The sequence below is a fragment of the Culex quinquefasciatus genome, chromosome 3, assembly GCF_015732765.1.
Source record: "Culex quinquefasciatus strain JHB chromosome 3, VPISU_Cqui_1.0_pri_paternal, whole genome shotgun sequence".
In the NCBI taxonomy this organism is placed as follows: domain Eukaryota; kingdom Metazoa; phylum Arthropoda; class Insecta; order Diptera; family Culicidae; genus Culex; species Culex quinquefasciatus.
In genome coordinates, this window is record NC_051863.1 from 194,920,900 (window position 1) to 194,944,819 (window position 23,920).

Here is a 23,920-nt window from a genome sequence, read left to right on the forward strand (position 1 = left end):
AGTTTTATTACATAAAAATCTGTACACAACATCCATGCTCACGCGCAAATCCCTTGTCGTCTTCACCCTACCTTCTTTACTTGTTTCCTTCTCCGAACTGCAGTCACTCACCTTGCGCCACTTGTCCGAATCAACCCCAACACAACAGCTGACTCTTCGTTGTTCGCCGCCATCCGTCATCAAATTAGCAGCACCAATTGAGCCATCAAAATTTGGCACGTCGTTTTGTGCGAATTTATGGGCACGTGGAGACGCATGGTATTTCTTGGTGGAATCAGTGAAAATTCGTGCTTTTGCTTTGTTTCTCCAGACGAATTTCGACTTTTATTTCGATTTTCTTAACACACCATTGTTTGTAGGTGTTTTAATTTTCCGCGTGTGCTTCATACCCAGTGCTGGTTTTAATTTTTGATTCTTCTTTTTACAATTTCCAGGAACATTCGCACGTCTTCCACTAAACTAGTTAAATTAGCCTTAACAGCTAATCTGGTGCTACTCGGTATAATAAATAATACTACAAAGTTCTTAAGCGATAGTTTACAAGTTAAAATCTTTGCCAAGTTATGTTGCTGTTCCTTCCCTCCGCTAAAACCCCTTCTTTCTAAAACAGAAATATGTACCTAGAGAATAGTCGTTTATCACATTATCAAAAAGGGACACGTTTTCCTTCCCGAGCAGGAAACCCCGAAAGTGCGATTCGCCGGGCCTTCTTCAGTCAACCTTCTTGGCCGGGGTCTCACCGGAAGACACTGCCGTGGTCATCGTCGTCGTCGTCGTTGGGAGCTTCTTCTTCAGCTTTAGAATTTCGCTCGAAATCCGGCAGTACGGAATCTCGAACAGCACCGTAAAGGTGACCGCGGCCACGTACGACAGCACCGTCACCCCGAGGGCCATCACCATCTAATCGAGGTGAGAAAGAAGAAAGTTCGGTAACTGTTTGAGGAACCCAATTCGGGTGATTAGCAGCGGGTCGCTAAGTGATGGCCGCCGTAACTTACCGCCAGGACGGGATCCGCCGAGATGCTGCCATCGGAGCCGCCGAAAATGGCCGTGATGATCAGCGGGTTTAGCAGGTAGATGCCGTACGTCAGCTTGTTGATGTGGATGAAGAACCGGGACGAGAGGAACCGGATTATGTTGTCTGATGAAATAATATAATACAATTAAGTTTGATTTTCAAAAAAATTCAAGATAGAAGCATATCAAAATTGCAAGAGGTATTCAACCAGGTCGTGGGAAAATTTTAATAATGTTTAAACTGATTTAAAAGTGCATTAAAAACACATAAGAAGTCTTCCCATTACATTTAAATATGAGGAGTTGAACCAGCCGTCAAATAAAAAAAAATTAAATAAGAAACACAAATCCTGATTGTTGACATTTTTTCGGCTCAAAATGTGATAACAGATATCACATTTCTCGTAATATTTGCATTATTGGTTTCAAGTCCGCTAATCATTTTGCAATTCGATGTGCAAAAAGTTGTCTTCAATATAAAATTATTAACTCACTCGTGTAGCCAGTGGCAGTGGCAACAATGGTCCAGCACGTTGCCCAAGCCACAAACAACCGGACCAACACCATCACGATGGAAGCCAGCGGGAACGGGAAGTTCCGCTTGATGGTACAGTGCATGCTAACCGTCATCGCCACGCAGGCCAGCACCCAGTACTTGCGGTATTGTTCCTGGAAAAGTTGAAAATTTGTTTAAAATACGAATAATCAATAAAAATCTCGATAGAATACCTTTGTGACGTCCAGTTTGCCCCGGGTGGCCGCCAGGAGCCAGCCAAAGTACACTCCCACTATGTACGGGGACATCCGGGCCCACGGGGCAATGTACAGATGGCTGGCGGTGTTGTACAGCACGTCGTACGATGGCACAAAGTGGTGCATCAGCGTGATGGTCAGGTTGAATACGAGCGTCGCCACAGCGGCCGCCTGGTAGACCCACTTGCCCAGTTTGGCGTTCCTGAATAAAAAAAAAATGAAAAAGATTTGTTAACACATTCTTTGACGCAGTCCACCACAGATTTAGGTAATATTTTATCTACAACGGATTATTGACTTTTTCTCTTCGATCAAATCTTCAGGTGAACCAAGCATTCAAATTAACGCTGAAAATTAGTTTTCAGTACTATATTTTTGGCATTGCCATTATAGTGAAGGCAAAAAACCCAAAAATGTCTAACGGCAAATCGTGTAACAGCATGTTTGAACTCCTTTGAAGACAACACGAAAAATTTTTTTTTTCGCAAAAAAAATCCGTCGATACATATTTTTATATTTTGAAAACTAATGATTGGAAAGCAACTCAACGCGTGTAAAACGCATTTCAAAACTCTTTTTTATCCAAATCTTGAAATGTAGGCTTGTTATTTAATTTTTATAAATTGTTTTGCCCCCCTCCTCTTCCCTCGACTTAGGTCAGATCCGGGGGACATATACTTCAAAAAATATTTGCAACGGCCTTATTGTGAACTTATTGGGTACTCAAATAATCGGGACGATTTATTTTTCAAGTTATTTGTAAGGACATGTAGATTGCCTCCGTGAAATTTTATGCGATTTTTGTCCAAATTTTATGAGGGGGAGATGGGCATTGGAATGTTAAGTAGCCAAAAATCAGCCCTGGTTAAATGTTGTTAATCAAAATTTCATTTTTTTTTTTAGATACAAAATAACATTTGCAAGCGAAAATGTCTCAACTATTTTGTGATGATGTATTTTCATGTTATGGAATTTGTAGGTGATTGTTTACTATTTTTGGCCATTTAAAAATACTTTAATCAATTTAAGTACCACTACACATATACAGTTGAAAAGCTGAGAAAATTTTCTACATTTTATAATTATTTAACATCGCTGATTGAATTGCTTAAATGAAACCTTCTGAAGTTTTTTTATAATAGTTTTCTCAGTTTTTTTCAACTTGCGTTATATTGAAAACTCGTTTTTCATTGTGAAAAAAATCAAAAAGATGTGAAATTTTCCGTAAAAAATTATATGGAACATTAGTAACTTTTTGAAAAGGCCAACCGCACATTTTTGACAAAATTTAAAATTTTGAAAAAAATTGCAATAAAAACAAAACAAAAATTTCACATAATTTTCATTTTATTTTCATTGAAAGACAAAAGTTTCCGAGATATGGAAAGTTGATAACCTAGAGGAAAATAAATTAAACTGAGAATAACTAATTTTTCACAAAATTGTAGCTTTAATAGGTTATATCTCAGTATCCAGCAGTTTTTCATGAATAAAGTTAACAACTTTAGCTGAGCAAAAAACCGTACACTTCGTCGATATGACCTCATAGTATAACAAAAGGTGTTAAGGAATTATTCAGATCAATAGGAATTTGGGACTAAAAACCTAATAAAATTAAGTCATATTTAAAGCTAGCAAATTTCATTTCGTTATCAGAGTTCTTAAAACTTGCACTTTTAATAACATTCACAAAAGAAACCGTGAATTGCAGAAATCAAATCTTTATATTTTTTTTTTTTTTTTTGTTAAGCGTTCGAAAATTCACGAAATGTCAAGTATGTTTTTACGAATAATATCGTTCGTGAAAACAGAAATGTATGGAATTTCAAATTTCCACAGGGTTTCAAAACGTTTAGAAAACATTGGATCTTTTAGTAGTAAAATATGTTTTGTAAGTAATTCGAAAAGAACAATTCTAGATACCAAATAAACTTTGAACTAAGGCAAATTCGGAAACTATAAAAAAGTCCTTTTGAAATCAAACTTACAGTTAAATTAAAATTTCCAAGACGCAAAAGCTTTGACTGATTAAAAAACAATTTATATTGTTTTTGTCATCATTAAAATTCTGTACAAATCCATATTACATGAAAAAACCGTACAAAAATCCGGCCTGTTAAAAATCCACGAAGAGGAACGCTAATCAGTATTGTAAGGAAAAATCCGTATAGCTGGAAGCCTAATTCATGGGCTTGAAAAAAATCGATTGCAACACTTTTGATTGCAAATTTGTTGTTGACTGCGCATGCAACAAAAGTTGAAAAAAAATAATATTTTAGAACTGCCCAGTTTTTTTTCTATTCAAAAAATTATATCTGTGATTTCAAAAATTGCACCATTATAAACTTTATTGCAAAAGATGACTTTTATAGTTCCTTACAACATACAAAAAATCGAAAATTTAATAAATACGTACAACACATTCACATGCCCATTTTGTATGACCAGCTCGGAAAATATTCCGGAATCTTGTATAGAAACGTTTCTTAATCCACCATTAGGTGGTTGGTGCCTTCCTCACATTAACAATTTAATTCAATTCCGAAGTTTGCATAGTTTCCAAATCTAGTTCCAGCTCCGAACAAGACTTGATGAAAATAAGTTTATGAGTAAAAAAAAATCTTATTCAGACTTTACCAGAAAACATGCAGACTATCATTTGAAGCAATGTGGCAACCGGGCGTTTCACATCTGGCGGGACTCTCGCACGTAAACAAAAAAACCCGGCCTTTTGAGGTTATGCAAAAATCACCCTTTTTGTATCTACAAAAAAAAACTTTTTCATGGCATAACTTTAAAAATACTTCACTAAACAGAATAAAATTTAAAAGGGTCTTAGGGGACCCCAAAACGAACAGAATAAGGCGGATCATGCCAAAATCGGTTCAGCCAGTTCTGAGAAAATCGTGTGCAAAAAAAATCATGTCTACACACATCCCCACAGACATTTGTTTTGAATTTGATTCGGAGTCGATAGGTATACGTGAAGGTATATCTAGGAGGTGTATTTAAGAAGTTCATTTTTCGAGTGATTTTATAGCAATGATTCAAAATGGCTTCTTTTGACAAGGAATAAGTTTCTTCTGAACAATAAATATTAAATTAAAAACTAAAAAATAACGTTTAAATTTTAGAGAATTACACTCATATTTCAACTAAAATGAAAAATCTAGAGTTTTTTTTTTCAAAAAAGGTTCCATAAGCCATTGTTTGTCATATCTTATTCAAAAAAAAACTCTAGAAATGTAAACAAAATCTCCAATCCTTTTCTTATATTACTTTTCATAAGATTCCACCCTAATGGGTTTAATCATCTACCTATGATAGTGTGTACAATACAGTTAAACCTCGCATATGCACCTCATATGGGGGTTTCTTATGCGAAGCACGCATATGCGAGGTACAGGGCTTATGGGATTTTGGCTATATGGGAGACATGGGCTATATTTTTATAAAAAATCAACTAAACTATACAAATTTATAGTGTTTTGGAATCGTTATGAAGTCAGCTTTACAGCTACACCAAATCAACATGGTTTACGATGTTCTAGGTCATCCGAAACTTCGTCAAGTTAAGGCCTATGTGTTCAACGCCGTACAAGTATGAAGTAGGCGATTTGACTGTGGTTTTCGACCACAGGTCATATCCGGATAACCTCAGGGAGGTTCAGGGACTAGTCTACCGATATGTGGTGATGTTCTGGGTCTTCTGTGGAGTCCCTGAAGGTACGTCCGATGGGTCTACCGCCGTAACACGGCAGAGGTCGGTGGTTTTTGACCTCAGATCATATCCAGATAGCCTCAGGGAGGTTCAGGGACTAGTCTACCGATATTTGGAAATGTTCTGGGTCTTCTGTGGAGTCCCGGGAGCTACGCCTGAAAGGTCTACCGTCGTAACAAGGCAGAGGTCGATGGTTTTTGACCTCAGATCATATCCGGATAGCCTCAGGGAGGTTCAGGGACTAGTCTACCGATATGTGGTGATGTTCTGGGTCTTCTGTAGAGTCCCGGGAGCTGCGTCCGATGGGTCTACTTACGTAACACGGCAGAGGTCGGTGGTTTTTGACCTCAGATCATATCCGGATAGCCTCAGGGAGGTTCAGGGACTAGTCTACCGATATGTGGTGATGTTCTGGGTCTTCTGTAGAGTCCCGGGAGCTGCGTCCGATGGGTCTACTTACGTAACACGGCAGAGGTCGGTGGTTTTTGACCTCAGATCATATCCGGATAGCCTCAGGGAGGTTCAGGGACTAGTCTACCGATATGTGGTGATGTTCTGGGTCTTCTGTAGAGTCCCGGGAGCTGCGTCCGATGGGTCTACTTACGTAACACGGCAGAGGTCGGTGGTTTTTGACCTCAGATCATATCCGGATAGCCTCAGGGAGGTTCAGGGACTAGTCTACCGATATGTGGTGATGTTCTAGGTTTTCTGTAGAGTCCCGGGAGTAACGGCCGTGAGGCTATTCGGATATGATCTGAGATCAAAAACCACAGACCTATATCTTGTTACGGCGGTAGACCCATCGGCCGTAACTCCCGGAGCTTACAAAAGACCTATCACATCGGTAGACTAGCCTCTGAACCTCCCTGAGGCTATCCGGATATGATCTGAGGTCAAAAACCTCCGACCTCTATCTTGTTACGGTGGTAGACCCGTCTGTCGTAACTCCCGGGACTCTATAGAAGACCCAGAACATCACCACATATCGGTAGACTAGTCCCTGAACCTCCCTGAGGCTATCTGAATATGATCTGAGGTCGAAAACCTCCGACCTCTATCTTGTTACGGTGGTAAACCCATCGGCCGTAACTCCCGGGACTCCACAGGAGACCCAAAACATCAAAACATATCGGTAGACTAGTCCCTGAACTTCCCTGAGGCTATCTGGATATTATCAAAGGTCAAAAACCATCGACCTCTGCTTTGTTACGGCGGTAGACCCGTCGGCCGTAACTCCCGGGACTCTATAGAAGACCCAGAACATCACCACATATCGGTAGACTAGTCCCTGAACCTCCCTGAGGCTATCTGAATATGATCTGAGGTCGAAAACCTCCGACCTCTATCTTGTTACGGTGGTAGACCCATCGGCCGTAACTCCCGGGACTCTATAGAAGACCCAGAACATCACCACATATCGGTAGACTAGTCCCTGAACCTCCCTGAGTCTATCTGGATATAATCTAAGGCCAAAATCCATCGACCTCTGCCTTCTTACGGCGGTAGACCCGTCGGCCGTAACTCCCGGGACTCTATAGAAGACCCAGAACATCACCACATATCGGTAGACTAGTCCTTGAACCTCCCTGAGTCTATCTTGATATAATCTAAGGCCAAAAACCATCGACCTCTGCCTTCTAACGGCGGTAGACCCTTCAGACGTAACTCTCGGGACTCCACAGAAGACCCAGAACATTTCCACATATCGGTATACTAGTCCCAGAACATCCCTAAGGCTATCTGGATATGATCTGAGGTCAAAAAACACCGACCTCTGCCGTGTTACGGCGGTAGACCCATCGGACGTACCTCCCGGGACTCTACACAAGACCCAGAACATCACCACATACCGGTAAGCTAGTCCCTGAACCTCCCTGAGGCTATCCGGATATGATCTGAGGTCTAAAACTACCGACCTCTGCCGTGTTACGGCGGTAGACCCATCGGACGTACCTCCCGGGACTCTACAGAAGACCCAGAACATCACCACATATCGGTAGACTAGTCCCTGAACCTTCCTGAGGCTATCCGGATATGATCTGTAGTCAAAAACCACAGTCAAATCGCCTAACTCATACTTGTACGGCGTTGAACACATAGGCTTTAACTTGACGAAGTTTCGGATGATCTAGAACATCGTAAACCATGTTAATTTGGTGTAGCTGTATAGCTGACTTCATAACGATTCCAAAATACTATAAATTTGTATAGTTTAGTTGATTTTTTATAAAAATATAGTCCATGTCTCCCATATAGCCAAAATCCCATAAGCCCTGTACCTCGCATATGCAACTCTTGCGACAAAACCGAATCAGGTGGAATGACTCGTATATGGGTCATTCCATCTCAACTGTGCACGAAAAAGTGCAAATTTGAAAATTACCCTCTCCGATCCTGCTCAAATTTGGCAGAGCTGTTGATACTATCAAAACATGTAAGAATCCCGAATTTCATCCAAATCGGACCACCCCCTCCATTTTTGTACCTCCCCAAAAAATCGACTTTTTGGCGATTTTTGACCAAACCTCCTAGTTTCAAACGGCGATAGCTCAGGAACCCCAAATCTTAGAGGGTCGGTCTTAGACTCAATTTTGAAGGAAATTGGGCGTAGAATCCATTTCAGTGATCAAAATGTTGATTAATTTATTGTTTCTACCTGTATTGCGCAATTGAAAACTTTAAACGGCCGTATCTCAAAACACCCCAACTTATTTTTTTTATTTGACCTCACCATCGTATTCCCCGGCCAATTTTACATAAGAATCACTTATCGACAGAAATGAATATGTTTTGTTCCAGAGATATCGAATTTTTATGTTTTGTGTTTTCGAGATTACCTACATTAGCTTCATTCGCCGCATCTGCTAGAAGCACACAGGCGGGCTGATCAATAACTGCTACCTGGTGTTCTGGGAGATAGTAAATTTAATTTATCTTTTTTATAATTTTACGCAAATATTTATTCAAATGGCTAATAGGGGAAATTCACGTATGTTTGGCAGGTTAAGTCAAAAAGCCGTAATTGCCAATGGTAAACAAAGCCTATTTTGCATCGGTATCCGACCTACTTACGAAAAAACAAATTTCAAAAATGCTTAAGATTGTCAACTCGTCTCTCAAGTGCCCCAAACTGAAAAAAATGAAATTTTGTTACAATTGGGAGAAAAACAAATATTAGTGTCGGAGGTCACGGTGGCTCTTACGGCTTTTTGAAAACTCACCCGAGATTTTCACTATTTAAACAACAAATTTTGCAAAACTTTTGATAGAAACTTGCTTGTTCACTTCTTTCTTATTGAGCTATTTATCACTCGATTTCAGTTGAAAACGCTTTTAATCAGCTGTAATTGAATGCCAAAGCGCTGATATGGCAACATTAGAAGAACGCTGGAATTAGATACTGTTCCCCTACCTTGATCAATCTATTTTTGTGAAAAAAATATTTATTGGGTTATTTTGAATGCACCGTTTATTTACGTGTTGCTAACCGTTTTAGAGAACCTCCGAGGCCATGACTAGGGCCTTTATCATGGGCGGTAGCAAAATAGTACCATTCAGCAAAAACCCCAAAACCTGCTTTATTATTATTATTATTATAGTTTATTATTGACACTTTACCATAATTTGGCAAATCTCATTTATGGGTTAAAAGATTGATCATATTAAATCAATTTTTATATTGTGAGCCAGCTCCATTTGATTAAAAGATGATTTTTTGATTTTGATTTTGATCAAGGTACATTTTATTTTAAAAAAAATCCTTTATACGTGAGGACAGCAGCCGTATTGTGTTCCAAGAATCCAAGAATGACAGAAAAAAAACACTGTTGTTCGGACGATGTCGAAATCATCGCAACAAAATTTGGGGAATTAGCCGCTTTGCAGCAGATCAAACTTTGTGATTTTCTTACATTTTTCAGTTTTATACTTTACAGAAATCCTTTTCCTACTCCTTGTGATCGTCCTTCACTAGAGTACAACAAATCAACAAATTTTATTCATTTTAATTCATATTTTTAACTCAATAATGTATCGTGCACTTATTGTTCAGTGTTACTAACAAGATTAATTGCATTTTGCATCGGAATCCAATTCTGCCCTTTACTGTGTGTCGTTATTGCTCTGTCCTGTGGGTTAGCACAGAAATTCACTTCATTCATTGTTTTTAACAGATAAACATTCGCGATTAAACTCCAGTTTCCTACAGTGTTATACAGTTAATTTTTGCCCAATTTGATAAAGATTATTTATGATGAAATATTATTTCAATATGACCAGGTAGCAGTTATTGATCAGCCCGCCTGTGTGCTTCTAGCAGATGCGGCGAATGAAGCTAATGTAGGTAATCTCGAAAACACAAAACTTTAAATTTCGATATCTCTGGAACAAAACATATTCATTTCTGTCGATAAGTGATTCTTATGTAAAATTGGCCAGGGAACACGATGGTGAGGTCAAATAAAAAAAATAAGTTGAGGTGTTTTGAGATACGGCCGTTTAAAGTTTTCAATTGCGCAATACAGGTAGAAAAAATAAATTAATTTAAATTTTGATCACGGAAATGGATTCTACGTCCAATTTCCTTCAAAATTGAGTCTAAGACCGACCCTCTAAGATTTGTGGTTCCTGAGTTATCGTCGTTTGAAACTAGGAGGTTTGGTCAAAAATTGTCAAAAAGTCGATTTTTTGGGGAGGTACAAAAATGGAGGGGGTGGTCCGATTTGGATGAAATTCGGGATTCTTGCATGTTTTGATAGTATCAACAGCCCTGCCAAATTTGAGCAGGATCGGAGAGGGTAATTTTCAAATGCTGTTCCGCTTCAGATGGAATGACCCATATGCAAAGTTGCATATGCGAGGCGCTCTTATACGAGGTTTAACTGTAGTCCTTTTGTTAAGGATAATTAATTCAAACCCCCAAATATAGAAATGGAAACTTAAAATACTTTAAAAGTACATAACGATCTTATTCAGACCGTAAAGTGGAACTATTCAAGCAAAACATATGGTGTCTAGCTGAAATAGCAAAGAAACAGAAGGCAAGAAAGAAAAGATAGACAAAAAAAACAAAAAAAAAACGCCGAAACCAAAAGCAATGTCATGATTACGACCTTAGCACAGAAAGAAAGAGAGAAAGAAAGATGACGAAACACCGGCCCCAAACCAAGGCAGGAGGAGGACGTGGGGTTGGTGGTGGATGCTGTTTTAAGGGGGGGCGCTCGAATGAATGAAGGAGGTCTCTCCAACTGGTGGTGGTGTTAAAGTGGGTAACGAGAGTGAAATTTTGAAGGAAAGATGGCCCGAACCGGAACGGAACAAAACATACTTTGCGTAGACGAAGAGCAGCGCGGTCGAGATGATGTAATACTGCATCTCGCAGGCCAATGACCAGGTCCAGTTGAGGCAGAGCTCGTCGACGTTGTAGAGATTTTGGATGTAGAGCACGTTGCGCCACCAGTACCGTTGGCAGGTGAGGTCACTGCGCTCGTGCACGAAGAACTTGGACGTGTCGACGATGTAGCTGGTCATCAGTTCGCCGATCGTCGAGATCAGCAGGTACAGCGGGGACAGCCTGGAAAACAAGAGAGAGACAAGAGAGTGAGAGTAGATTGTAGTTTGCTTGTTTTTTTTTTTTTTTTTTTTGGACGCGCGACCTTCACGACCGGTTGGACGCGATGGTGGAGTGGCGGGTCAACGACATGGTTGGGTGACCAACAAGGTTAAGCCGATGCAGGGCGGTTAGGGGATTCTTCACGCATCTCGGCGTTTAGATAAGAGCTTATCTTGATTGAGTAACAATTTTTTTTGGCACTCGCAAATATGGTAAATCAATTTATTGTGCGTGACGGAATGGTTAAGAGTAGCGGTTGCAAAAATTATTCAATTTTCTGTTCATAAATTTTGGTTATTATAGGATTTGTTGTCAGTGATATGCATTGTTGATTTTAATTGCTTTATATTAAACACAAGTACAAAGAACTCCACTCTGTGTGCAATTGAAAACAGGAAAAAATAAACTTTAAATTACAGTCATATTAATCAGATTTATTGCCAAAATATTCAACCTTCAAGTATAGCCTTTTATTATTGTCATGTAAATCCAAAATCAAATGTAAATGTAAATAAAATAATATGTTAATTTTTGTGTTAAAGATATTCTAACTAAATGCAATTGTTAACCAATGTTAAATAAAATTTAGAAAAATGACAGCGATAATGCATGTTTTATTTGATTGAAACTGGAAAGCCATTTTGTAACTGAACAATTCTCTACAAAATCGGTCTTTTTTCTTAAATTTTAATTTTTGTATTTTTTAATCCGACTGAAACTTTTTTGGTGCCATCGGTATGCCCAAAGACGCCATTTTGCATCATTAGTTTGTCCATATAATTTTCCATACAAATTCGGCAGCTGTTCATACAAAAATGATGTATGAAAATTCAAAAATCTGTATCTTTTGAAGGAATTTTTTGATCGATTTGGTGTCTTCAGCAAAGTTGTAGGTATGGATACGGACTACACTGGAAAAAATGATACACAGTAAAAAAAATTGCTGATTTTTTATTAAACCTCTTATCACTAAAACTTGATTTGCAAAAAAACACTATTTTTATTTTTTTTTATTTTTTGATATGTTTTAGAAAACATAAAATGCCAACTTTTCAGAAATTTCCAGGTTGTGCAAAAAATCTTTGAGCGAGTAATGATTTTTTTAATCAATACTGATTTTTTCAAAAAATCGAAATATTGGTCGCAACAATTTTCAACTTCATTTTTCGATGTAAAATCAAATTTGCAATCAAAAAGTACTTGAGTGAAATTTTGATAAAGTGCATCGTTTTCAAGTTAAATCCATATTTAGGTTACTTTTTAAAAAAAAAGTCGCAGTTTTTCATTTTTTTAAATTAGTGCACATCTTTGCATACTTTGAAAAAAAAATTTTTTTTTGAAAAGCTAAAAAAATTCTCTATATTTTACTTTTTCGGACTTTGTTGATATGACCTTTAATTGCTGAGATATTGCAATGCAAAAGTTTTAAAAACAGGAAAATTGATGTTTTCTAAGTCTCACCCAAACAACCCACCATTTTTCAATTTCGATATCTCAACAACTAATGGTCCGATTTTCAATGTTAAAATATGAAACAATTTCGAAATTTTCCGATCTTTTCGAAAACAATATATTCAAAATTTTAAAATCAAGACTAACATTTTAAAAGGGCGTAATATTGAATGTTTGGCCCTTTTGAAATATTAGTCTTGATTTGAAAATTTTGAAAATATTGTTTTCGAAAAGATCGGAAAATTTCACAAATGTTTCATATTTTAAAATTGAAAATCGGACCATTACTTGCTGAGATATCGAAATTGAAAAATGGTAGGTTGTTTGGGTGAGACTTAGAAAACATCTATTTTCCTGTTTTTAAACCTTTGCATTGCAATATCTCAGCAACTAAAGGTCGTATTTACAAAGTCCCAAGAAGCAAAATATAGAGAATTATCTCAGCTCTTCAAAGATATTTTTTCCAAAAGTGTGCAAACATGTGCACTTATTTAAAAAAATGAAAAACTGCGACTTTTTTCAAAAAAGTCACCTAAATATGGATTTAACTTGAAAACGGTGCACTTCATCAAAATTTCACTTAAGTTCATTTTGATTGCAAATTTGATTTTACATCGAAAAAGGAAGTTGAAAAATTTTTGCGACCTATATTTCGATTTTTTGAAAAAATCAGTATTGATTCAAAAATTCATAACTCGGTCAAAGATTTTTTGCACAACCTGGAAATTTCTGAAAGGTTGGCATTTTATGTCCTCTAAAACATCAAAAATTAAAAAAAGTGTTTTTTTTGCAAATCAAGTTTTAGTGATAAAAAGTTAAATAAAAAATCACCAAATTTTTTTTACTGTGTATCATTTAATTTCCAGTGTAGTCCGTATCCATACCTACAACTTTGCCGAAGACACCAAATCGACCAAAAAATTCCTTCAAAAGAAAGAAATTTTTGAATTTTCATACATCATTTTTGTATGGACAGCTGCCGAATTTGTATGGAAAATTATATGGACAAACTAATGATGCAAAATGGCTTCTTTGGGCATACCGAAGGCACCAAAAAAGTTTCAGTCGGATTAAAAAATACAAAAAAAATCGAATGACCGAAATCCTAGAGGACTGATCACTTTTTAATCTTTGTTTGGCTATATATCATTGGTCTAAGAAAATTAAAGAGATAATATTGAATTAAAAACCCTTTTCCAAGACCCAAGACATACGGGTGAGAGGGAAGAAGAAGAAAATTTTAAAAATTAAAATGACTTGTTGTGCTTCGAATTCCGGACACTGATAAAAGATTATTCGAAATCCGGGCATTCGATTTTGCTTTTAATTTGCACAAATTTGGACTAACATTTGAATGGCCTTCTTTAAGCCTCAAACAATCTGTTAACATCAAAACAATCGATATTTGTATAACAATTTGCTAAGATTTAAGAGAATCAAAACCATACAATTCTTAGTTGTACTGTTAATTTCAACCTAAAAAGCTCATGGGCTTTCGACTTGTCTTAAGGTCAATTCTATGTATTAAAAAAAGTGAAAACATTTAAGTTTGTGAAAGTTATTGGGAAAAGTCACTTTTGGACCATTTTGGTCTAATATTTGAAGTTTACAAAATAAGATTTACAAAATTTCAGGTTTACGAAAACTATGAAGCAATTTTACTAGTGTTTTGCCAAGCCTTGCTAATTCTTAAAGATTTTTTGAAATGCCTCTTCTTCTTATTTTTTATCATGATTTTTCCTAAAAAGAAAGTTTCGGGGCAAAGGTGCGCACTTTAACTTTTATTTCTGATGACCAAAAGCACAAATAGCAACTAGATCTTAAAAGTTGGGAAAATATGTAAAAAACAAATGCAACTTACCTCAAATACCGATGCAGCAGCATCTTTCCGTACAGCTTCGCGTTCTGCCAGCCTCCGTTCGCCTTAATCTCCTGCACCTTGTCCCGATTCCGGACAAAGTTGTACGCCACCAGAAAGCCACTGATGGCGAAGAACACGTCCACCAGCAGCGGCGCATTGCTGACCAGCTGGTAGCGGATCTGCTCGGCGTAGTGGAACATCACGCCCGAGTTGTGGATCGAGAAGAACGTGTACCACTGCATGTGGAAGCACAGTATCAAAAAGCAGGAAATGGACCTAGAGAAACACAAACAATTTGGGTTGCCACCCCGGGGGTTAAGTTACATCACTTGTGTTGTGGTTTTTGAGGGGCTAACATTTGAAAAGGGCGATCGTATGTTCATTAATCAAGAAGCAATCCCTTTTAACTGTTGCCTCCCCTTCACCGTTCAAGAGTCGCCATTAATGGCCACTAGCAGGTAATAGTAGTTAAACCACTGACTGCGGCCAGGAGTCCAAGGGCAAGGGCACGCCGCCGCTACCACTCTTACTACTACTCACTTAATTCCGCAGATCACGGGCAGCGCCTGTGGGCCAATGTCGGTGCGGAACACGCTGGCCAGGTTTTTGCGCACGTTGAAGCTGTCGATGACCTTGTCCGTGAACGAGGACAATTTCACGGCCACAGCTGCCGGCGCCACCACGGTCGCCGGTCTCTTCAAGGTCTCCTTCATCTGGTCGTCGTCGGCGTTGTTGTTGTTGTGAGCGAGGCCGCCGGTGCCATTGGAGGACCTTTCTTCGCCGTTGTTTGGCAATGGGCTGTAGCTGGTGTAGAGTTGCGGCTGTTGCTGCTGCTGCTTGTCTTTGGTTTCAGCTTTTTGTTCACGCGATTGCGCCAAAAACACCATCAGTGCCGTGATGGCGAGGGAAAGCCTGGATGGGTTTTGCAGTTATTGAAACAATTTTCTTTCGTATAATTTAATGTTTTCAACGTGTACGACTCACCCAATGATAAACACACTCGGCTTAAACCAAAAGTTATCCCCCAGCTGCAGATCCTTCACCTGCAGCACATTCGGCTGAAACTCGAAGATATCCTGCGCCTGTACGATCCCCTCGTCAAAGTACCGCTCGGTCAAATTGAACAGCTCCCCATTCGAGCAGGACCGTGGCACGCAAACTCCAATGTGCAGGACGTTCTGTACCGATGGGACACCCATGACACTAACTCAGAATGTCCTCAAGAGACCGGGCCAAAAACAAAATCGAAAAAGGAAACAGCTCACTTACCTCACTCTGGAACTTCATCTCGATCTGCCACGCGGACTGGTGCCGGGCGTAGACCATCCGGTAGCCGACGTCGAACGGGGCCATCGCGGCCACCAGGTTCGGCTTCATGACACGCCGGTACCGGTCCGATACGGTGATGGACAGCGGTTCCCGGGCCGCCTCGCAGCCCTTTTCCGAGCCTATCCAGTGGTTGTGGCCCCAGATGAAGCCGGGCTCTTGGACGCCGGAAGCGTCCAGCACTGGAAAGGGGTGAAAGAAAACGGATTAAAACTACGTAACAAACTTACTCAAGAGCAATTCCAGCTCAATACATGAATTTTTCAGATACTTTTTACTCGACCCTCTCTGATTTCAATGAAACTTTGTATACATGTTATCCTAGGCTTATATAAGCACAAGAGAATGACATTTGAAAAGGGCGTTAGTTATTTAAATTGTTTTGTATTTCGTTATTTAAATATTGCTGTATTTCGAAGCCGTAGCATCGTATCAAAAAATAGTAGAAAATTGGACGGACTTTCCGAACAAAAGCACTGAAAGAACGTCATTTTTTTATTCAAAATGTTTTTCTTTTTTCAAAGTGATCAAATTCAAAAAAATCAAACTGCGAAGATAGATTTTCCAGACAGTTTAACATAAAAGTCTCCATATTGACCATTGTCGTAAGTCCAGTCCTTTTGAAGATAAAGCCCGTTCTATATGACAGACTTGATTTTTCAGTGTCGTAAATTTTTTTACCGGAAAATTTGTCCATAAGTTTATCTCATATTCTCTTCCTACATCCTGTTTAAAAAAAAAAAAAAAAAAACTACCACTACAACTTGACTACAACTACTATTTTCGACTATCTTTATCGACTATTGCTTTTCTTAAAAGAAAAAAAAGTATTGGATCAGGACCATCCAGAAATCACGTAGACCCCTATTTTTTGGAAATCTCATCCACTCAATTTTCCAAACAAAAAATAAATCAAATCACCTCAAATGTGTCCACTAGAGTGACAAAAAAATTCAAAGTTTTGGAAAATCTTAAGATTTTTAAAAGTAAAAATAAGTAACTGTGCCAATGTTGCCCCGATCGATTAAAAAATGCATGAGAAAATTTTAAAAAATGTATCAAGATTAAAAAAATATAATTCCACCAAAAGGTGGCGGTAAATATATCGGACCATGGTCAAGTGTGAGATTCTTATGTTAAATTTTAAGACAATTAACTTCACAAAACGATCCGAGTTAGTCCTGACGAGCTAATAGCGGTTTCAAGAAGATATTTTTGTATGAAAAGATTTTTACCACCAACATTACCGATCGATAGCGACCCTTGAATCTTAACCAAATTTTGCGTAAGGAATCGAGTCAGAAGGCATCCCTGATATCGATTTTTTTGGCACCTTAAATTCCACGTGATTTATGGGTGGCCCATAATGGAATCAGGAAAAAAAATTATATATTTTTTTAAATATTTTATTTAAGGACAAGCCTTACCCGACAAACTTCGTTCTGCCATTTTTTCGTTTGTTGACGTTTTTAGCTCTTTTGCTTTTTCAGCCTCCTGTGATCAATATTTCATTTTACGTACCCATACAATCGGCAGATTTTCCATTGGCAGATTTTCCGGAATCGGTTCCAGAGTGGCCAAAGTTGTAACTTTTTGGAGTAAGAACCTTCATTGGACTTATACGAACCCAACCCCAGAAGGTGATGTCTTAAGTACTCCAAGAATTCAAGATAACGGTTATAAATTTAGAGAAAAACACAGAAGTCTGTCCTGCTCGTCCCTAATGTCAATATCAACTGACATGAGTGGGATAGACTCTTTGTTAACACTTCGACATTGGCCCATTTACATTGTTTTGCTTGATTTAGTGATTTTTAAGGATATTAACTAGGGTTAGTGAATTTTCACGATTTCGCGGACAGCGTGAAATTCGTGATATTTGAAGATTCCCACGAAATCCCGTGAAACTTATAAATTTTCTCAAATCAATTCATTAAAAAAATAACATAATCAATATTTCATTCTTAAAAGGATTTTTAAGTAAATTTCATTAGATTTCAATTGAAAAATGTGAAAAGAACCATTTGAAAAATTGTTAGCAAAATCTACATTAACATGAAATTGATAGAACATTTACTAATAAGTGAATGCTACAAAAACTTAAATGATGTTAATAAAAATCAGTCAAAGAAAAAAATATTCTCGCAATTTTTTTTTTATAAACTCTGCTTTTTTCAACCGAAACTTGTTAATATTGATTGAACAATTGCATTGTGATATTTTTGTTTAAAGATTGCACAGATTTATTTTTTAATTTTATTGGTTTTTTTGAAAAATCAATTAAAAGCAAACATTCTTGTAAAAGTTACATTCAGTGAAAAAATCGTCTCCGGTTAATGATTTAACGGAGGAGCAAAAAATAGATTGAAAAATTAAAATTCATCAGTGTTAAGAAAAATATTAAGAATATAGATTGGTATTTACTTGATACTCTAAAAAATATTTTATCAATTTTACTAAGGAAACTTTCTTAATTTAGAAATATTTTCATTAGCCGTAATAACAATTTAATCATTATTTAATTAGAGTTTTGAAACATAGAATTTTAAAGAAATAAAAAAAAACTCATGCTTGGTTATTCAACATTAAATTAATATTTATTAGTTAGTTTTTTTTGTTATCTTAAAAGTCACCTTTAGGACAATTTCACCTGTTTAATTTTCACGATATTTAAATGTTTGGGTGAATGGCTCCAGTGGAAATAAAAAAAAAAGTTTGTTTTTTGTTCAAATTTTGAATAAAATGAAAAGATGAAAATTCTAAAAGTATTTTAAACGGGGCAAAATGTCACAATAAAAGTTAATTGTTAGATTGTTTTTTTTTAATATGGCTTTGATGTGAAATTCAATAACATGTAAAGGATAAAATAGTAGCAAATCAGCAAAAACTATTTAGCTATATTATTCAAACATTAAAAAAGCAGCTCAATAAATGACAATACGCATGCCCTACATTTTAGTTTCAACATAGATCTAGAGCCCATCCATAAACCAAGTGGTTTTTTTAAAATTACTATAAGTTTTTTTTGGGTCACGTTGAACGTTAAGATTTTTTAAGTTTATTGAAAACATTATATAATAGTTTAAGTTTAGCATAAGATTTTGATAGTTATTTTAACATTTTTCACTTTCCGAGAAATTTCCGTGAAATTTGGTGTTTTGAAATTAAGTTCCCCGTGAAATTTGCAATTTTTGAGCGTGAAAAATCACTAAGCCTAGATACTAACAATTTGACAAGAAAAGGGTCGCATAACTCGAATTTGATGTTTCAGTATATTAATTAAATTCTTATTTGATTGTTTAGAGACCATCTATAAACCAAGTGGACACTGTCGACCTTTTCTGATCAAACTCAAATTTTGCGAATACAAGAATCCCAAATTTCAGCGAAATCGGACCACCCCATCTTATTTCGCTTAAAACTTCGTTATGTCAAGAGGAACTTATTTGTACAACAAGTAAAAAAAAGTTTCGTAAGTAAAATCGTCTGAAAATGTACTGAGCAATTCTCTGAGATTTTTTGATTTGTTGTTTTTAAATATTTTTTAATCCGGCTGAAACTTTTTTGGTGCCTTCGGTATGCCCAAAGAAGCCATTTTACATCATTAGATTGTCCATAAAATTTTCCATACAAATTTGGCAGCTATCAAAATTTATATATGAAAATTCAAGAATCTGTATCTTTTAAAAGAATTAATTGATCGATTTGGTATCTATGGCAAAGTTGTTGGATAAGGACTACACTGAGAAAAAATGATACAAAGTTAATTTTTTTTGGTGATTTTTAATTTCACTTTTTGTCACTGAAACTTGATTTGCAAAAAACACTATTTTTATTTTTTAATTTTTTGGTACGTTTTTCAGAATGTGCAAACAATTTTTGACCGAGTTTTGAATGTTTAAATCAATGAGGATTTTTTTCAAAAAATCGAAATATTGGTCGCAATTTTTTTTAAATTGCATATGTTGAGGTATGATTTATAATAAAACTAAGGTAAATTTATATGAAAATAAATGAACTGTAATCAGATAACACTGTAATAGTTCAATAACAAATTATTTGGGAGCAAAGCATTTTTAAACTGAACCAATCCAACAATCATTTGCATTGCAACACATCAAACATATTCATTTGAGATGATTCACGCACATCGCTACTAATTTGCATCCAAGTGAGATTCACACTTTTATCGACATTAATTCTCTTTCGGGAAATCCCAGATATTTCTCATCTATGTTAATCTGTCCCCAAAAACACATTTTATTCGTCGGGGACGAACAAGATTGACTATCGAACGTACTGTCAGATGCAGAACTTTGATTTTTCCAAGATTCGTCATCCCTGCAGGGGTTGCTTTGTTTGATGGTCGATGACAGGCTGACTATTAAACCAAACGCAAAGTTCTGCGTTCTAAGGATAATCGTGTTTAAGGCTTGAGCGTCCGGTTTGGCGCATAGATTGAAATTGCGATCATAACAAGGATCATGACTTATTTCCTCTTCTGTCTGTCTCAGCTTGAGACCGGACTTTGAACTCCTCGAATTTTTCGCAAACATGTTTCCTCTGCCAAGAATAACTTTTTTTTTTTTAAATAAATTTACATATGTAAGTTAGGAACCACTTCACAAAAAGTGACGAAAATATCTGCGAATTCCTTAAATATTCAAGTATAAAATTAAAGTTATAATAAAGTGAAAAACTCTCCATATGTCAATGTTGTTCCCCTATTATTGGCATGGCAACAACTCAAAAAACTTCTTTTCAAATTTATCACGCACATCGCAATTAATTTACATCCATACGAGATTCACACTTTAACCGACGGGAACAGAATCCCCTTTTTTGGGAAATCCAATATATTTCTCATCTATGCTAATCTGTCCCCAAAGCCACACTTCGAATCGCACGAATCTATGCGTCGTGGGCATTTGAAAGTGTCCGGCTTAACGGAAATATGCAAATTGCGATCATAACTTATTACCTCGTCTGTCTGTCTCAGCCCAAGTCCGGATTATGAACCCCTCGAATTATTCACACGCATGTTTCCTCTGCCAAGAAATTACATAACCTTGCTCCGTTAGATTCGTCAACATCTTCACGTGTTTCGAGGGGGGTGACCAAAACTGAACGAAAACAACCGTAAAACCAGTTTAGTGGTGCAGCCGGGCCAATAAAATTTTGGACAAATCTACTCAAGAAAAAAAAACGAAGCCAAAAAGCTGCCCCGAAGGCCTTGAAACCTTCGGCGATCGGAGCGGTAGGTGGGCCCCGGCAAGGCAACTCGGAATGGTCCCACAATGGAAAAGAAACGTAGAATGAAAAACAAACAAACCTCAAAAACCGCATGCAAACTCATTGAAGGCAATTGATTTGATTGAATTAGGGAGAGTGTGAATGAGTGCATGAGAGTAAAAACACGCGGGATTTGAGCCCGGTCATAGTCAAAGTTACGGTCAGAAGTCAGACCATTGACGGTCTAGGCGAAAACAATTTGTGACGCCGCGCGGTCGTCGGGTGTTTGGATGGCCAGCAACAGGTTAGACTAGTCGTCATCGGATGCCGTCGTCGTCGCCGCTTCAATAACGAGCCCCTCACGATGACGTTGTATTTCGCTGCTGGAGTTACCGTTGAAGGAAGTGATTTGGGGTTTTATTGCAGGTTTCGTTTATTTCTGGGGAAATTATAATTTGTGCAGTTATTTTCCTCAAACTATCCCCCATCTATAAGTAATTTTGAAGGTTATTTTGTAACTTTTTTTCCTACTTTTCTCTAAGCTGTTGAATGGTAGTCCACATCTCAAATTAAGGGGTTACATACATGTAGAAAATCACAAAATTTCATACTACAGAAAATTTATTAAATCTACTCAAAAGGTGAATTTCAATCACTCCTGAAAGTTTCATGAAGATATTTCATGATTTAACTGAGTAAGAGACGATTTAAGCTCAAAATTTTGCCATGCGCAAGGCAAACTGTCTAACTTTCTGAGCGTTTTTCTCTAAACATCGAGTTGATTTACCGGTGCCACGATATCTCAAGATGGGACAGCCCAAATTGGTTGAATTTAAAAAAAATACAAAAATCAAAAACTGTCGATTTTTCATATGAAAAACAAAAAAAACATATTTTTTTTAAATAAACTTTTTTGAAAATCGGCCTTCTTCATGCACACGGAACCGGTTAAATGAGTCTTCACCAAAATTTGGTCGAAGCAATGTTGAGATATCAAGGCATCCGTTTTTTTTAAACTGCTAACTTCAAATAGCTATATCTCAGCAATGATACAACTAAATGTCTTCAAATTTGTTTTGTAAATAGATGAAAATGTATATTTAAATGCCCAGAAAACAGATTTTGAAAAAAGTTGAAGTGTGTGTTCAAACCAACCTCTGCCATTTTTGACGATTTTCATGTATGTAACCCCTTAAATGAAATGAAAAATAATAATTTATGCAGTGAGATAAAATATTAAAACATTTTAAAATTCAGATCCATATATCTAAATCTCCACCGGGGTAACTATTGTCCCTGGTCACGAATCCGAGCTCCTTTTTTCGATATCTGACGGAGGAGCGTAAAAAAAAAAGTTTCACAAATTCTGTCATGGTTCGTTACTTGAAAGTGCAAAATTAAGGGAGGGGGGATGAATTTTAAGAGCGAGTCCACGAACAGGGCATACCCCTTTGTATGGGACGTCGTTTGGACCTCACCAATCTGCCTGAAATTTTCAGGGGTAGTTTGTACATCAGGGATGCCAGATACACAGATTTGTCTGTGTTTCACAGACATTTGAGCTCGTGTCAGACATTTTTTGAGGTACACAGACTTTTTAAAAAGTTCATTAAATTGTTATTTTGTTAAAATATCAATCGAAACTTATTTCGTTAGTATTCAAATGCTTAAAAACACAATTTATGATAGATTTCTATGACTGTAAATTGATTTATTTGAATTTTAGACAAAGACACAGACATACACAGACTTTTTCACAGACATTTTTAAAAATCATGTGGCATCCCTGTTGTACATATAAAACTAGCATCTGGCCAAAATATGAGCATTCTAGGTCAACGGGAAGTGGGGCAAATCGGGACACAAAGTTGAAGGTTCAAAAACGTCAAAAATCTTAAAAAGGCTGTAACTTTGGCAAAACTCAATTTTATTTCAAAATTCAACATGGGTAATTCTCTACCAACTCACACGAAATCGGGAAAAGTTGCCCCAACCCCTCTTCGATTTGCGTGAAACTTTGTCCTAAGGGGTAACTTTTGTCCCTGATCACGAATCCGAGGTCCGTTTTTTGATATCTCGTGACGGAGGGGCGGTACGACCCCTTCCATTTTTGAACATGCAAAAAAGAGGTGTTTTTCAATAATTTGCAGCCTGAAACGGTGATGAGATAGAAATTTGGTGTCAAAGGGACTTTTATGTAAAATTAGACGCCCGATTTGATGGCGTACTCAGAATTCCGAAAAACGTATTTTCATCGAAAAAACACTAAAAAAGTTTTAAAAATTCTCCCATTTTCCGTTACTCGACTGTAAAAAATTTTGGAACATGTTATTTTATGGGAAATTTAATGTACTTTTCGAATCTACATTGACCCAGAAGGGTCATTTTTTCATCTAGAACAAAATTTTTCATTTTAAAATTTCGTGTTTTTTCTAACTTTGCAGGGTTATTTTTTAGAGTGTAACAATGTTCTACAAAGTTGTAGAGCAGACAATTACAAAAATTTTGATATATAGACATAAAAGGTTTGCTTATAAACATCACGAATTATCGCGATTTTACGAAAAAAAGTTTTGAAAAAGTTACTTTTTGCGTTTCTCTTTGTTTCGTCGTCCGTGTCTGTCGCGGGTGACCATGAATGGCCATGATCGATGACGACCAACTTTTTCAAAACTTTTTTTCGTAAAATCGCGATAACTCGTGATGTTTATAAGCAAACCCCTTATGTCTATATATCAAAATTTTTGTAATTATCTGCTCTACAACTTTGTAGAACATTGTTACACTCTAAAAAATAACCCTGCAAAGTTAGAAAAAACACGAAATTTTAAAATGAAAAATTTTGTTCTAAATGAAAAAATGACCCTTCTGGGTCAATGTAGATTCGAAAAATACATTAAATTTCCCATAAAATAACATGTTCCAAAAATTTTTACAGTCGAGTAAC

General features: G+C 36.9%; 1 protein-coding gene across 1 annotated transcript in view; it reads right to left on the reverse strand.

Annotated features, from left to right (window-relative positions):
* Positions 1-291: 291 nt before the first annotated feature.
* Positions 292-23,920, reverse strand: part of LOC6043928 (nose resistant to fluoxetine protein 6) — a 35,162-nt gene continuing 11,533 nt past the window's right edge. Inside the window, exons 2-10 of the mRNA XM_001861476.2 lie at positions 15,685-15,923; positions 15,400-15,593; positions 14,956-15,327; positions 14,416-14,691; positions 10,818-11,063; positions 1,747-1,972; positions 1,512-1,686; positions 999-1,141; positions 292-900 (exon numbers count right to left, since the gene is read on the reverse strand). Of these exons, the coding sequence (XP_001861511.1) occupies positions 712-900; positions 999-1,141; positions 1,512-1,686; positions 1,747-1,972; positions 10,818-11,063; positions 14,416-14,691; positions 14,956-15,327; positions 15,400-15,593; positions 15,685-15,923 (2,060 nt within the window). The 3' untranslated portion in view covers positions 292-711. The remainder of the gene's footprint in view (positions 901-998; positions 1,142-1,511; positions 1,687-1,746; positions 1,973-10,817; positions 11,064-14,415; positions 14,692-14,955; positions 15,328-15,399; positions 15,594-15,684; positions 15,924-23,920) is intronic.